This window comes from Habropoda laboriosa, unplaced genomic scaffold (genome assembly GCF_001263275.1).
Source record: "Habropoda laboriosa isolate 0110345459 unplaced genomic scaffold, ASM126327v1 scaffold9, whole genome shotgun sequence".
NCBI lineage: Eukaryota > Metazoa > Arthropoda > Insecta > Hymenoptera > Apidae > Habropoda > Habropoda laboriosa.
In genome coordinates, this window is record NW_017100191.1 from 2,062,930 (window position 1) to 2,079,307 (window position 16,378).

Here is a 16,378-nt window from a genome sequence, read left to right on the forward strand (position 1 = left end):
TGTTGGTACCAAGTTTATGCGCATTTGAATCATTACAGAAAGCACAGGTCTATCGATACAGTTCGTTAAAAAAACAGCAGAACAGTGAATTCCCTAGATAATTCACACTTGTCCAAACAAAATTTGTTTTTTTTTTTAATTTTTTAATCCAGTTCCTGCGTGAGTTCAAGTGACTAGAAAGACACTGTGACACATTCACCACACACAGCCGCCATTTTTACACGGTGACCTCCTCGGAAAATCTACTCTTGTCGTCCAGGTTGATCACTATAGCGTGAGTCCTCGAGTGGCCAGATTTGCTCTTGTTTTTTTCTCGGTCCCTCGTTTCTGTTTCTTTGTCTTCGTGTCTTGTTTCTGTACCAATGTCCTCCATAGTTGGTCTGCCGGAAGTGGAGACTGCCACGTCGCTGGTCCTTGTCAATTTCCTCGTCTCCACAGAGACTAAAACTTCAGCGTCCTTCGATGAGCCTTGTTCCTTGCTTCTGATGCCATTCTTCTCCACACAGGCTTGACACCTCCTTTCCTCCTTGATTTCTTCACCTGAACACAGGTTTGTTTTTGTTACGTTCTATCTCGTGTGTGTGCATGTGTGGAAAGATGGAGTCTTCTTTGTGAAAAGTTGGAATGAATCTAGGGATTTTGTTCGACGTGCTTGATTGCCTGTGTATGAATGGTGGTGCTGTTTCGGTGATTTTTTAGGTTAAGTTGATTTCCGTCGTTTATCGTGTGTATGAGGGAATATGTGAAAATACGAAGTCTTTCTTGTGGGAACATGGAGAGAATCTAGGGATTTCGTTTGACATGCTTGGTTGCCTGTCTACGTAATGGAGGTGTTGTTTTGCTGTTTTTTGAGGTTAGGTTCGCTTCTTTTATACGTGACATTGCATAGAAAAACGTAGAGTTGAAGTTAAGATACGAGATTCTGATTGAGAACGATGTAATATGTAGGGTGATTTAAAAATAACTTATCAAAATTCGCTAGCACATTTTCCAGTATAAATTTAAGAGATTAATTTTTTCTTTACGTCATTTCCGAATCATCTTGTATAATCTCTCGAAATTAAAAATAAAACAGTTTTGTTTTGCTATTTTATCAATGTAAAACGCGAGAAAAGAAATTTCAAAGTAATTTAAGATAAGTTAACGATTATTTCTGATCAAATTTCATTTACCCTTTTGGTCACCGTCACTTTTGAAGGATCCTCCTACGTCAGTTTCGGCGATCGTCGTGGATCCGTTCAGGTCGTTCAGTCTCATGCTCGACGAGATCGCCTGAATTGTGGAAACCTGAGTTTCCGAGCGATTCGCCGCCTCTTGCATCGCTGCGAGCTTGTTCACCAGGTGGTGGTTACCCAGCAGCATATTTTTCTCCTTCAGGACTTCCAATTGGCTAATCAACCGACGGAATTCCTCCTGGAACATTTTCAAGCAGAATATCCTACGTCAGAGGAATGAAAATTTTCAAAAATAAATTATTGCAGGGAATTTAAGGGAGACGTTATATTGGAATTACAACCTAAGGAATTTACAGGAGGAAAATTTCATTTCACGGAAAAGTATAAATTGTACGTAAAGGATTCTCGGGAATTAGAAGGGGCAAAAATTTCTCTTCTCAAATAATCTAAAAACTTTTCACAGAAACTTCTATATCAGCCAATTAGCTGACTTCGATTTTTGTTTCAGATATTTCTGGTACATTTTTCAGTTATAAAAGGTGTTCTCAAATCGTTCTCCACCAGAGTTTAAACATTTCGTTATTAGAGTCTTGATATTATTACGTCTCTTATAACTTGGAAACTACATATTGGGAAGATCTGTATTGGGTTGTTCGGAAAGTTTGTAGCGAAATTTCAACCGTCGTATCTCTGTTTCTAATTGACATAGCGATAAAAGTTAAACGGTATTTTTCTCGACAGTTGAAGGCGAATCCAACGTGCTACTCAAATAATTCGTAAGGTGCACGGGGATGGATATAAGTCGAGTTATAGTTTTTGCAGTGGAACGTGAATGTTGAATTTTTTATGGCAACGCTCTTTGTATTGTTAGGAGACAGGAGTAGAGATAGATAAAGATAGAAGTAGAGAAGGTGATGGAAACGGAAAATTTGTAGAAAGCGGGGCCGTTCGTCCTCGTGCAAACCTGGATGCCACATGTGCGCTTCTTAGGCTACTCGAGGACGAAGGCAAGTCTTAACCCGGGGAGAGACAAAAGAACGGAAACTAAAATCTGAAGGAGTTGGAAAAGAGGAAGTTCGTGTGGAAGAATAGAACAAGGTTCGGTAAGGGCTTGTTGGGCAGCGACATACCCGCCACACACCTTTGCAACATATTAGAAATGATAACAAAACAGATAGAGTTCCATCATAATAAAATAAAAATGAAAAGTATGCAAAAACATGACTTCAAAAACTGGTCACCTAATATGAGACCCAGGTTTCACCTTGTCAAAACTTATTTTTCCTGTCTCTTTTCACACATTGGGCACACAAAATTAATTTCGTCTGCACCGCAGTCTTCATGGGCCCACCGGTAACACGTTATACACTAAAACGAAATTGAGTTAGCTAATATGAGATCCTTCTTATAACGGGAACTTCCACGGGTCTCATATTCGGAAACAATAGCGTGATAATTACTAAATAGCTTCGAGGTTAAGTCTTCATTATTTAATGATACGCAACTAGTAAGCCTTAAACTCCGTTGCATGTACTATACAACAATATTTATGAAAATGATTATACACTTACTATTTTCGAGGTATTTGCAATTCAATCGAACCACTTCAAAAACTTTCTACAACGTATTTCACAGATATACTTGCCCAAGACGCTCAATTGATTTTAATAAAGTTTGATATTTAATTTGATAATTAACACGGTTAATTACGAAACAAAACAGCATCGCTACAACATTCAAGAGTTCTGTAACGGAGATAAACTGGGGTCTGGTATTGAGAGAGGTTTCATATTAGGCAACTTTACCCTACGTCAGTTTGAATTTTGCTTACATTTTGCTACAAACTTTCCGAGCCATCCAACATATTAGAAATATTTGTACAGATAAAAGAGTAGTACAGTAGTATCGCTTTATTTAGCCTTACAGCCAAGAATTGGACTTGGTTTACATATACTACGTTTACAAATCTACCTTACCCACACATACGGTTCATTCCTGTTCTGTCCTACTCTATTCTTACCCTAACCATTGCACCCTTTCCTATTCTCCTCCATTTGGTTAAGCTTTGTGCTCTCTTTTCTCTCTTTCTTCTCAACTTTCCTAGCCATGCTTCGACCTTTCTGTCCCGTCTCCCACTCACTATATCTTCCATCTTGATCTAAAAGAGTAGCACAGAAGGAAGTAGTTTTGTTTCTACAGCATTTGTTTCTATTTCTAATCGTTTTTAAAGATATACATAGCTATTCCCAGTTGCGAGACGCTCTGTAGGACACAGAATTCTACGGATCAAGAGTCTAGGGGAAAAGGAGCAAAATCCCCAGAGACATAAAAGGCAGAGATTCGTCACAATTCCAGCCGTTGTCGCGTGCATTCGATGCGTGAAACATGTTCCATTGTCCGAAATATTGTCTGTATTAATTACGCGGCCACCGTGCGTTCTCTCTTCTTCCAGGGAACGATAATCCAGTGAAAACGTGAAACAGCGTGGAGAAACTTGCTCTGTTAAGTGGAAAACAGATGTTCCACTATTGGAGAATTCTATCTTCGGCTGAAATCAGCCGACTTTGAAGCGAGCGTCACGTTAATCGCTCGATGCCTATAAAGCAGGGCTTTCAGTCTTTCTAAACGACTCCTGTTTAATTGGCCGCGGGCTGCATTTTCTTTTTCAACGTAATCGCTAACCTAAATTCCCCGTGGCGATTGTTGCCGACTTGTGCAATTGTGCAGCACGATCGAGTTTGAAAATTCTTCTTGTTCGCGTCTTAAATATTCATATCTCTGTCAAAAATCGTTCTTAACATTTCTCTCTTCTTTTGAAAAGAAATATTTCTGTTTTTTCTTTCTCATTTTTGCATCAAAATTTCTCGGTTTTTGTGTTTCAATGTTCTTTATATGCTGCAAAAAATAATTTTTGCCCTTCTCTCCTCCTTTTTTTTAAAGAAAGTTTCCATTTTTTGGCAATATTTGTCGACTGCGTTAATTTCCTACTAAAGACGGAATTTATAGGAATTTATAATTGGAGAGTTCACAGAGAATATTTGAAATATCTGCCAATATTCTTTACTCGACAATCTTCGTCAACATCAACACTGTAAGCTTCCAATAATCGAAATGAAATATCAGAATGTCGAAAGATTAATGTTCTTTTCACTTTTTTTCAGATCAGAAAATAATCACTTTGGAGGCTATAAAAATATTTCCAATTAACACCCGAAGAATATAATTTCAAATGGGAAAAACAATCTTTTTGAAAGTTTTCGAGATTAGATGAAAATATTAATTTCAAGCTTCCCTTTTTTTTTTAGGTCCATTGAATTCTTTTCGAAGGGGAAGGCGTAACTATACGGGACATTAGGCCACGTTTAGCACCATCGGTAGTAAATCCGATTCTCCAATGTCGATATCGTAATTAACGCAGCTAGCTGGCCTATTAATCGGCTTTTCGTACAATGGGGCTTGACGCTTCGATGCCTATTAATCGGTATTTGGCCGCATGGTATGCCCGATATATGGGGTGTTTCGGTGTATATGCTGGTCGTGAACGATCTTGAATAAATTCTTAGCCATGAGAAACAGTAAGCGACGATATTTATAAACAATTACGAAATTCGATCATTTCTCCATAAAAAAAAATTACTTTTTCTTGTGTCTACCTTAATCACGTAATTGAAGAAGATACATGTACTAACCTAATCTAAGTTGAAATGTAGCTACTTTAAATGAATATTTGTTTCACTCATGCTTGAGTATTTGAAAATTTGATGACTGAAGAGGTTCTCCCTAACTATGTACATCCCTCAAATTAGATAATATAAAAAATACACACACTGGTACATTGGGTATTCGACTTACCCTAAGCTAGCTTAAGGGGTCTTCCTACTGTGACGGCTGAAGAAACTTAATTTTTCGGAAATTTAAAACAAAGCAAGTGCTACACGTATCCTTGTGAAAATTTGTGTGTTTATTCTATCGTCTTTTAAGAACACCAAAATATTTTTTATAAGTGAAAATATACATCTGTTGTAAAGCAGGACCATCGTGAAGAAAGCGCCTTGAAAAATATCCTTCCCGATGGCTGACACGATATCAGACGTTGTACTTATCCAAAATACAGAATGCAAACATATTCTCAATCTGTAGACGTGTGGCTATCGTCTGAACTAGAATAATAAAAAAATATTGAGAAATAAAGAAATGGCAAGGTTTCAAAGAAATTGCTTTCGATTTTTAAAAAATGATGGTCTTTTTCACCGCAAAGACTGAATTTTGAAAATACTTGCACAATTCTAGTTCAGACGATAAAGCAACATCTACCGAATATACCTGACAAATTTCGAGTGAATCGGACTTCTGGTTTTTTGGTAATCATGCCAGTTTGAAAAATGCTGTTTCGAGAAAAACGCGTTTAAAATTTTAACTACAGTTTGAGACTGCATAAAACCGCTTCCTTTGAAGGCGCAAGGGAGAGTCGTACGGTACCGACCACTCTAAGTTTTTGTACTATAACTTGGGTTAATGTTGGTAAAAATGAAATTTCAAAAAAGTAATTTGTAGTAGAAAGGGTGCTTGATAAAAGGGGACAAATGGTTTTTCTTAAATTTTCTCATAAAGATAAATAATTGGTAGAAATAAAAAAGTTGTAATTTGCAGCGAACGAAAAATTGTCGTACAGTAACGGCCAGCTACTTAGTTGGTAGATTTGAAGGTCTAAGTAATAAATAATGTTAGTAAAAATCATTTAAAAATAGAATAGAACTTTTACTTAGGCATCGATATTTTCTTGATCCGTACACTCCACGTGAGCCCAACCATTGCAGCTATGAAAAATAACTTTTGTCGTAAACGTTAAACGTCTTAGAACTCCGGTAATACTGAAGAAAACAGAACGTCGCCGGAATACGTTGCTCAGAGCTGTAGTATTCATTTGTTTTCCCATCAATAGTGCAGTCAACTAACAGTATAAGCGAGATCTAACTTTGGCCGGTACTGTACGACTCTCCCCTATACCTCTGCCAATTTTGAGAATTAAGCTTTAAAACTTCGTGGACATATTTTCGAGATGTTAAACTATAAGAAAATAAAAAAAAATCAATTTTTTCAACCCGTCACAGTAGGAAGATCCCTTACCAAGTATAAGTAAACATTGGTATACATTTGTATTTCGAACTGTGAATATTTAAAAGTTCGAGAGGGCAGATCTGGCGATTGAAAAATGTAAATTTCACCGCTCAGTTACACCTTGTATAGAGAAGGTTTGCACACCTGTGACAAGCTGATATAATGAGTGCTTAAAAGCAGGTATTTAGTGTGGTGCATAGTAAGGGGCGCCCCTGGCGACCTGTAGAGTTCGATAACGCCATATTAGTCGGTCTTGTGAAAGCGGAGCCGCAATTAATAGAGGATCAAGTGGTAGGCAGGCTGAATAGGTAAGCCTTCAGCCAAAGGAAGTCGGCAAAACGACGTGCCTACTACAAACATGCTCGCATGAAGTTCTCTAACGGTTTTAACGATGAGTATACTGTTTCACTATTAATTGAATTATACAGGTACAGCAAACAAGTTGTTAGTTGTCTGAAGAAAATGATGAAAACACTTTGGAAGGTTAAACAAATGAATGATGATAGGTAGACGTGGTTTCTTTCTGTTGAGAGTCGAGCAAACAAATAACATCTGAGGGCAGGCAGCGGCAAAATAGTCGCGGTCTTTTGTTTTAGGGCCGGTGCCCGTGTGGCTCGCCTAGACGAGTCAGTCTAAAGTCTTAGGTCTTGTATTGTACGTCGTCTCATAATGATAAAAGAATAGTTTAATAAATATAACACTTTAATTTTTTTTTTAATGAAATATTGATGAAAACGATTGAAAATTGTCCACGTCGAATATATTTAAGGGAGGTGCAATTTGTACACCTGATTTTTACCAGTGAAAGAATTTTTCTTTTGCTCAATTATGTGATTTAATTCATTTTCTTGTCCTTCTTGTATCATAAGATGTCAGTATAATTGTACCCAGCTAGATTGTATGGATAATTTTTAATCATTCTTAATAATCGAATCAACCAAGAAAATTTTTCCGAATTTTTCTACGTGCCATTATTAAACACAGATAAAATCGTGAAACAGATTTGAAATAATAAGAAATCACTCAAAATAAACGTAGTTAGACTGATTGTACAATTTTTAACAATGAACAAATCCTCCTCTTTACTTGAATAAAGTCAATTTTTCAAATTTTTCTACATGAGACCACAAATCAGGCTTAGATAACCAAACCAGAAATATTTACATTGAAAGTCATAGAAACAAGCCTAAAACTAAACCAAACAACAAAACAAGCTTTCACAATCTAAAAATCACTCTAGTTACAATTAATCCAACCGCCATTTACAATCTTAAACTGCACTAGATATTCAAATCAATTTTCTTTTTTATTTTCCTGCTCACTGTTAATAAAAAGAAAAATCTCCGGAACGGAAAAAGCTTCAGGCTGGTCAGTTTAGACCTTCGCGCACGTGTTGCCTGTGATCCAGGTGACAAAACAAGCGTCGCAAATTACACCCAGCAGGTCGACACTCTTCAACCACAGGCGTCGAACGACAGGCTGTAATCAGTAGTCAAATGTCAAAGTCTGTCTTCTAGGTCGAAGCAATTTTCCCCTCGGGGCTTTTTTTCCCACCAGCCTGGCAATCTTGGTCGTTCTAAAAGCACCCACGATGACATTTGTCAGCCATGGATCGACTTTTTCTTTCTCGCGAGCTGCCTTTTGTTCGGGCTGATACAACCGGGAATCGTGCCTGGAATCGTGCGATTCCCTGAAATTACAGCTCGTCCATCGGCTAAACGTGATTTTACCCCATTTCTGGCTATCATACGCCTAAAATAGGTGGATTCGACGTGTATCGGTGTAATTGGTACAGGTTATCGTGTAGATTCTGTCCAGATCGTGTGCAGGTTATGCGTAGATTGTTTATAGGTTAGGTCAGAAATATAGGTTAATTCGTAGATTAAATTTAGACTATCTATGGGTTCGTATGAGCTATGGATGGGCTGTATTGGGTTACGTGTGCATTTTGTATAGATTGCATATGTGTAGGTGGTGCATAGGTTAAATATACGTTACATATGGGTTGGACGTACACTGTGGGTCAAAAGTTTGGGTCCACCGCAAAGCTTCGCGAGAATTTTCAAGAGAGAGTTAGAAAGTTATGAAATTTTTCATGAATATTTTATTATCCGAATCTACACGAATGAAGTAAATTGTTATTGATACTTGCAACATTAAATCTGAATTTGTAAAAAAATTGTGTGACCTGCATGTACACTGTGGGTTAAAAGTTTAGTTCGTGGGAGAAAAATTTGAAAGAATGTGAACAAATGAACAAAAATGTGACATATTCTTCTGTTAATTCAGATTACATTCCTATGAATCGTGCGAAAATTTGATATATTCATTTTCTACTTGTACATTCATATGTTCCATTACATACTGCTCAATACAGGTTATAAGCTATACACGAGTATGTTATGTACATTGCCATTCATAACTCGAATATAGGTTATGTATGAGTTTGTATGGGCTATAGATTATGTATGATTTACATGTATAGGATATGCATGGACTATCTAGATACATATATAAGTTCTTCTATTCATCATTCAGTTTAAGATATGTACATATTTCTATGAGCTATATACAGGTTATGCATATGTTGAGTATAGTCCATGTACAATGACAGTTTATGCATTACATGCAGACTTATTGTAATTCTTGTACAATTTCGTGTAATCTATGTACATGGTACATATATGCATAGGTTAAACATGAATTATGTATAATCCTGTATATATTGTGTACAGGTTATGCACAAGCTAAGTATAGATCATATACAAGTTCATATAATCCACGTCTATAGTTTATGCACAGGTTAAGTACAGATTATGTACAAATATCTCCATATAGATTATATATGGCATTCTGTGCACTATATATAAGCTAAATACAGACCTTGTACAAGTTCACATAATCTCTGTATGTTCATAGTTTATGCGTAGGTTAAGTATACATTATGTGTAACTGATGCACATGTTGTGTACAGGTTACGAAATGGATTACTTAATCGTAACACAAAATGGCTTCAGCGGAAGGATGCGCCTCTTCCCGTTTCACGAATACTCGTAAACGGAAGTTGACGTTTAATCGTTCGTGAATTTTCGTCGACGATACCGAAGGGTAAGACAAAACGGCGCCCGTTGAATTTAGTCCCTTAATAAGCTTATGAGGGTATTAGCGTAGGTTTACCAGTATAACTTTCATATCCTCTTTAACCGTCTCCTGGAAACTTCATTAGAAAGATCTGCTTGTTAAGCGGATTTCCTATAAGATTGCCCTTTGCCAGACCCATCAAATCGAGCGATTAATTTTAATGGCGATCGTCGCACGTGATACTTGCTCATGGTTTTGCGTCGTTCCAAGAGGAACAGAAGTTTGGAACACCTGTTTTGTGTCCGGAAACGCTGTGCTTATGAAATCTTCTTTCGTTACTCGCTATTTTCCCGAAAGGCGACTGATAGTAGTGTGGCGGGTACGTCGCTGCCAACAAGCCCTTACCGAACCTTGTTCTATTCTTCCACGTGAACTTCCTCTTTTCCAACTCCTTCAGTTTTTAATTTCCGTTCTTTTGTCTCTCCCCGGGTTAAGACTTGCCTTCGTCCTCGAGTAGCCTAAGAAGAGCACATGTGGCATCCAGGTCTGCACGAGGACGAACGCTTTCTACAAATTTTCCGTTTTCACCACTTTCTCTACTTCTATCTTTATCTATCTCTACTCCTGTCTCCTAACAATATAAAAACCCAGTACACCTACACCTCAGTTCAGTTTTTCCTTTACCAGTCATCGAGACGTATCCGCCGAACCGCTGCCGCAGGGACAATTAACGAATAAAACGATTGTATTTTCCGGGCGAATTGTACGCCGACTATCGCACTTAGATCTTAATAAATTGAGGTGAAAACAGTGCAACGGCGTTCCTCACTCACCTCAGTAGTTTCTCAGAACTTTTCGAACTCCTCATCTTTGTCTATTTTCTTTTTGTTTTTAAAAAATGGTGTCTTTGGATACATGGAGCAATCTAACTTAAAAGTGTTATATTTTCTTTTTTACTCTTTTTTTTAAATGTTTAGTAAATGGTGTCAACATAACTTAAAAGAGCCATCTTTATTCTGAAACCAATGTAAAAGAGAAAAGTCTTCGACAGGATTAGATTTTTAGCGAAACGTTGCATTACCATCGACAGACAAAGGGCTGAGTGACATTAATAATGCCGACGAGGATTTAGAGGCCGTTGATTGCACTCAATTATGGACAGAATTAACGGCTCGTGAATCATAAATGACGGTCAGATTGTAGGGGATGTTGCAATCAATTAAGGACAATCTATTGAATATATAATTATGAAAATGTTCGTTGACAACGATTGAGCCTTCGTGGCTGATGCGAAACAACTTCGTGTTGCAAGGTAGAATTTCGATTAATTAATTAATAATCATTTGCTATTGACTCGTTGGCGTTTGCCCTCTGTGACGCATCGCTCGGGAAAATGTCATTTGTCATTCATCATCAAATCCCTCAATTTTTTATTATGGAAATTAATTTGGGACAGTAATTTGAATGAAATACAAAAATACGACTGCTTGAGACCAACTTTAACCCTACTGCGTTCTTCGTTTTGACTGTACACTTAAGACTTTTGGGTGAAAAAGGATCTAAGACCTTATGTGAAACAATTTTTGTTTCCAACGCGACATATGAACCTAGACAATAAACGTTTAAAATAATGTTAAGGAACGTAAACTTGATAACAGCAAAAATTACTAAAAATATAAAAAGGCGGTGGGTCAAAAAAGACCCGAAGACCGCTCTAGGGTTAAATCTACGGGAATAAGATGAAAGTAGTTCAACGAAAATTCTGCAGGTGTTAATTATTATCGAATTGTCGTCGACGCGAGGTGCTGCTGCAAGGGAATTAACGAGCTCTCGGTATTTCAGGCCCGATATTTCCAACCGAGCCTGAGTTATATATTGAACGATTCGTCTCTGTACCCTGATCATGTTCATATAAGTGAGATGTGAGTTGGTCAACCGATCGTGGACTTATTGAAGTTTTTCTGCATCATCTTGATTGGTTTGGAGTTCGTTTGGTGTGAAGTCTGTGTCTCCTGTTGTGTTTATCATCAGCGGTTCGACGTGTTGGTGCACACGGACATACTAACGCTCTTCACCATATTAGGTACAGTGTTCTCAACTTAGAGTGTCTCTCTCCTGGCCATCACTGATTGAGTAAATATGTCTCAAGCGAAAAAACTGATATGCAAAGGATGTGGGACAGCGGTAGCAAAGCCCGTCACATGTATATCTTGTGACGTTGCGTCACATCCTGCCTGTGTTCACCGAATTCAGCATCCCTTTTATAAGGGAAACTACCACCTCTCCTACCGCATTCCTGATGTTTTAGACAAATATTCGAACTGTAACTATATTACTTGTGGCGATTATAACCTTCCTCATATCACATGGTCCGGCTCCAACTCATTTCCCGCGAATTCAAATGTTTCCACGAACGAAATTGCATCTGCTGGAATTCTCTCCTCTACTTTTAACTTTTATAATGGATCCCAATGCAACTCTGTGTTAAATTCGTTCGGCAATACTTTAGATTTAATCTTTTCAAATATCGCGTCAACACATGTGATGTGCTCTCCTGAGTCGTTTGTAAAATGTGATAGTTACCATCCCGCTCTCCACATCTCGATTAATCTTCAAAACATAAGAAATACTCAGCATACCACATACTCCTATTACAACTTTGAACGTGGCGACTACAATAGTATTATTGACTACTTAAATCATATAGAATGGGACGTTTTGCTCGCAAATACTAACGTCGACGATTCTACCAAACTTTTGTATGACCACCTTTATTTTGCGATCGAGAACTTTATTCCAAAAATGTATTATAAACATTCGACTTTTCCTAAATGGTTTTCTCATACCTTAATTGGATTGGTTCGTAAAAAGAAACAGGCTCATAGAGTTATATGCAAAACTGAACTATCGGTTCAAAATAATATTAACTCCTTTTGGAGTTTTGTAAATTCTAAGCGAAAAACGTCTGGCTTACCATGCAACATGTTTTACAAAGAAAATGTGGCAACAGACGATGATAAAATTGTGAATTTATTTGGTACGTTTTTTGGATCAGTTTTGGATCGCGTCGACAACAGACAGTTATGTTATGTAAAGTTTTTTTTCTTTTTTTGTAAACGTTTATGTACTAGGGTGGATTGAAAAGTTCACGGCCTAAGTATGAAGGATTGCAGCTAAGTGCTTCTAATTTTTACCGAATAATATGTAATTAATTGTGTACCAATGTATACAGTTTCTGTGTCTCTGTCGTCATTTTTCTCCCTTTTAGAGCTAGTGAAGTAGAGGTATTTGCAGTAGATGGAGTAGAGATGGACAAAATTAGGAAATGAACAGCGATCTAATACCTAAAGATAAAGGACCTCACATCAAAGATCATTCAAAGACCTTGCAAAAATTATTCGAAATTCTTGCGAAAATCATTCAAGGTCCTTGCGGTGAGGTCCTTTGTCACCAGGTACTGGATCATTTCTCGTTTCTATTCGTCTCTTCTCCGTCGCTGTAAACGCCCCTACTTCACCAGCTGTAAAAGAGAACAAAAAACTGACACAGCCACGAAACTTCGTACGTCGGTACACAAATGATCACAGATTACACCGTAAAAATTGCAAGCACCTAGCAGCAGTTCTTCCCACTTAGGCCGCGAACATTTCAATCCGCCCTCGTAAGAGGGCTCCGGTCCGTTTATAAATAAATAAATAATAATAATACATTCACAGGGAAAACGAAGTCACCGTGTAGATCGATCGATCATATTTTAAGTATCTAAAATTCGAATATTTCGAAAAGATTCTGCAAAATTTTCTAATATCCATCGACTCACTGTGGAGCCACGTGAAATTCATTTGCACCACTTGTGCACCACCCTCTAGATTCCCCGGATATTACCGTCACCACGCACGAAACACAATTCATATTACTAAAATCAGAATAACCAAATAGGAATTCAGCAAATGTTGTGTGTCACCATTCCATTTTCAAAGCACGTAGAGCCCATAACCTAACTTTTGTATCACGCTGTATGCCCCCCGGGTACATATTGCCGTTACAAGATCACGATAATCCGGCGAAAATTTATACTATTGTACATAGAGATAAAGTTGCAGAAAGAAGGGAGCAGCTGATTCCTGAAGATATATATACACATATAGGGTGTCCCAATAGTCATGGTTCGTATATGAATTAAAAAGAAATTCCTCACACGATTTAAATAATACATAAGGGATGTCTGCGCATGTTCTCTTTTTATTACTTTAGCTCTACTTACGAGGTAACAAAGCTTAATTTATTTGATAACAAAATAACTCATAACAAAAGTATGTAACGTGAGTTAATTATTCTAGAAAAAGGGGAATTCACAGAAGAGTACCGAAATGTACGCCTCGGTGGCTCGTTACTCTCTTCTTTTTTTCCGCGCCGATTTTTCGTGGTCCCACTCGCAGGACACACCCTTCCGACCATCGGAAGTTTCCGAGAGAAAGGGAAAATCTTTTCCTCGAAAAGTGAAATCGCGTAAATACGTGAACGTCCAACGCCGCATATTTCCCGACCGACCCGTGAGCCAGCGACACAGATGTTTTATTGCCCTTTGTTTAACACGTTGACTGCCGCGTCAGATTTATATGTTTTGCTCAGGGGGCCACACGAAAATTTTCATTATTCTAAGCATAGTATTATATTATGCTTATTGTGCTTTATTATTATTATTTTCTTTTTTAAATTCAAAATAATGTCTAGTTAGCTATGATGTTCGAAATTTTTAGATGACGATATACATTTTATTTTAATTATTCTAAACATTTGAGACCCTCCGTGTTAAGGGCACGGCTGCCAGGACCTTTCTTTCGTAGAAAGTAAAAACTTTCCTCTCACCGTTCTGTCCGCTACATTATATTCCAAAATATTCCTGCTAAATTATGCTGATTGAACTTCAACCATACTCGCCCAATACTAATGCAGCAAGTTCTCAAAATCGATCTTCTCAAAAATCGACGATGCTTTATATCCAAAAAATACATATATTACACGTTGGAATATTTCTAAAGACGCTACACAAAATATATCGCCTGAGAACAAAAATATTTCTAAACAAAGACACTAGGATGACCACCGGATGTGTCTGGAGTTCGTCCTAAGGTCAAGACACTCTGCAAGACAATAACATAAACAGTTCGTACTGTTCGTTCAAAATAAGAATAACCTCGCTCTCGGACCGATTTTCGTCCGTTCTGCGCATAGACAGAAAGCGTAGCAGAGGGTAAGACGGAGAAAAAGGTAGGCGGTTAAGTGGGGATTTGGACGTTCTAGTCTTGCCTTAGGCACGTCCCATGCGCGAAACGAGATTATTCTTATTTTGAACGAAGAGTAGGTATAAGGTAGGCGGTTAAGTGGGGATTTGGACGTTCTAGCCCTGCCTTAGGCACGTCCCATGCGCGAAACGAGATTATTCTTATTTTGAACGAAGAGTAGGTATAAACAGACCCCAGGGTTCTCTTTCTGGTTGTCCAGAAAACAGTTCCTAACAGCTATTCGTACAGAAAAGACGTTCTTTCCGAGCCGTGTTAGTAAAAGTAAATTCAATATATAAAAGGAAAATTTTATATCAAATATTACACGATACCATTTCGGCTCTGATTTTTTCACAATCACACACTCTGGTTCCGCTACTTTTACCACTGGGACACCCTGTATGTATACGTAACGTGTACGAACTCACATGGAACAGCCATTAAATACATATTTTGTCGCTGGTTGGACGAGTTGGAATGGGAATGGAAAAAAGCTGGCTTGTAAGGAGGTGGGTGGTGAGAGAGAGTGCTCTTACCGTGGCTCCGTCGCTCTCGTCCGTGAAGTTTCCTTGCTGAAGGGATATTGAGTTCGTCTGGTTGCTGGTGCCCGCCGGGCGGCTGCTTTTCCCTAAAAATTTCCCAGTTGCCCCGGAGTGCTTCGAGTCCTCCTTGCCTCCGCTACGGAACACCACGTAGGCCTGTATTAAACACAGATCAGTTTCAGTGTCTTGACGCTTCGATTTTCGTGTGGGGAATATCCGGTTGTATCGGAAAATTGATCATTTCGAATTTATTTTTTGAGGAACGAAAATTGGTATTTTGCGAAATTTGCGTATACAGTTGCGGTTATTAATTTCTGGCCACTTTTAGAACAGTATACCTTTTTTTAAAATTGGACGAACCGACTTGAGCTTCTTTGAAAAGTTAAAAGATGACCTGTACGAAAAATTTTGACAAAATTGCAATTTGTGGGAATCGCAAAGAGAATTATAAAGGTCACTGTTTACAACTTCTTTACCTGAGCTTGTTGTGAACATTTAAAACGTACGATTTGTATGCCAATTATGTACATGCTGAAAATTTCATCCCACAGATTTCGATTTTTTCAAAATTTCTGGAACACGTCATCTAGGAAACTAATCCTTCTACCTTCTCAAAACAATTCAAGTTATTTGGATCCAATTTCAAATCAGTTATACTGTTCTAAATGTGGCAGGAAATTAATGACAGCAACTGTATAATCTGCCTAGCCACGATGTACACTTGTTTCAAAATAATTCACGATACAGTAATGTCTCTCCAATTGGCCACTAGTTTGGATTCTACAATTGGCCACATAGATTGTCCTACGCCTAGGTCCGCGTCATTGTTGCGCCCATGTTATCTCGCTCGCAGTCAGTCAAGCGTGTAACGCTACACCATTCGGTTTCTTTTACGAGATTTCACGGCTGGACAGTTCATAATAGAATAATATAACTTTTTTGATTTTACTTTTTTTTTATCTCAACATTTTTTTAACATGTTGGTGAGACTTTTCTGATGAAAATGAGATCAAACACGATACAATTTGAGAGTTTTGAGACTTTCACGGCCCGGATTGATATGAGTGGAAATATTTGAGGCTTCCGGGTGTAAGCCGTGTCCAAAAGAATTTACATTCCGACGTTTCGCCAGCATTGCAGCTAGCTTCATCAGGGTCTAGTGACGTACTGATAATGA

The 16,378-nt window shown here is 38.0% G+C and overlaps 1 protein-coding gene across 1 annotated transcript in view; it reads right to left on the reverse strand.

The window, feature by feature from the left end:
* Nucleotides 1-217: 217 nt before the first annotated feature.
* LOC108580263 (probable G-protein coupled receptor 158) overlaps nt 218-16,378 on the reverse strand; it is a 199,729-nt gene continuing 183,568 nt past the window's right edge. Inside the window, 3 exon segments of the mRNA XM_017943973.1 lie at nt 218-540; nt 1,173-1,413; nt 15,196-15,357. Coding sequence (XP_017799462.1) covers nt 218-540; nt 1,173-1,413; nt 15,196-15,357 — 726 coding nt within the window.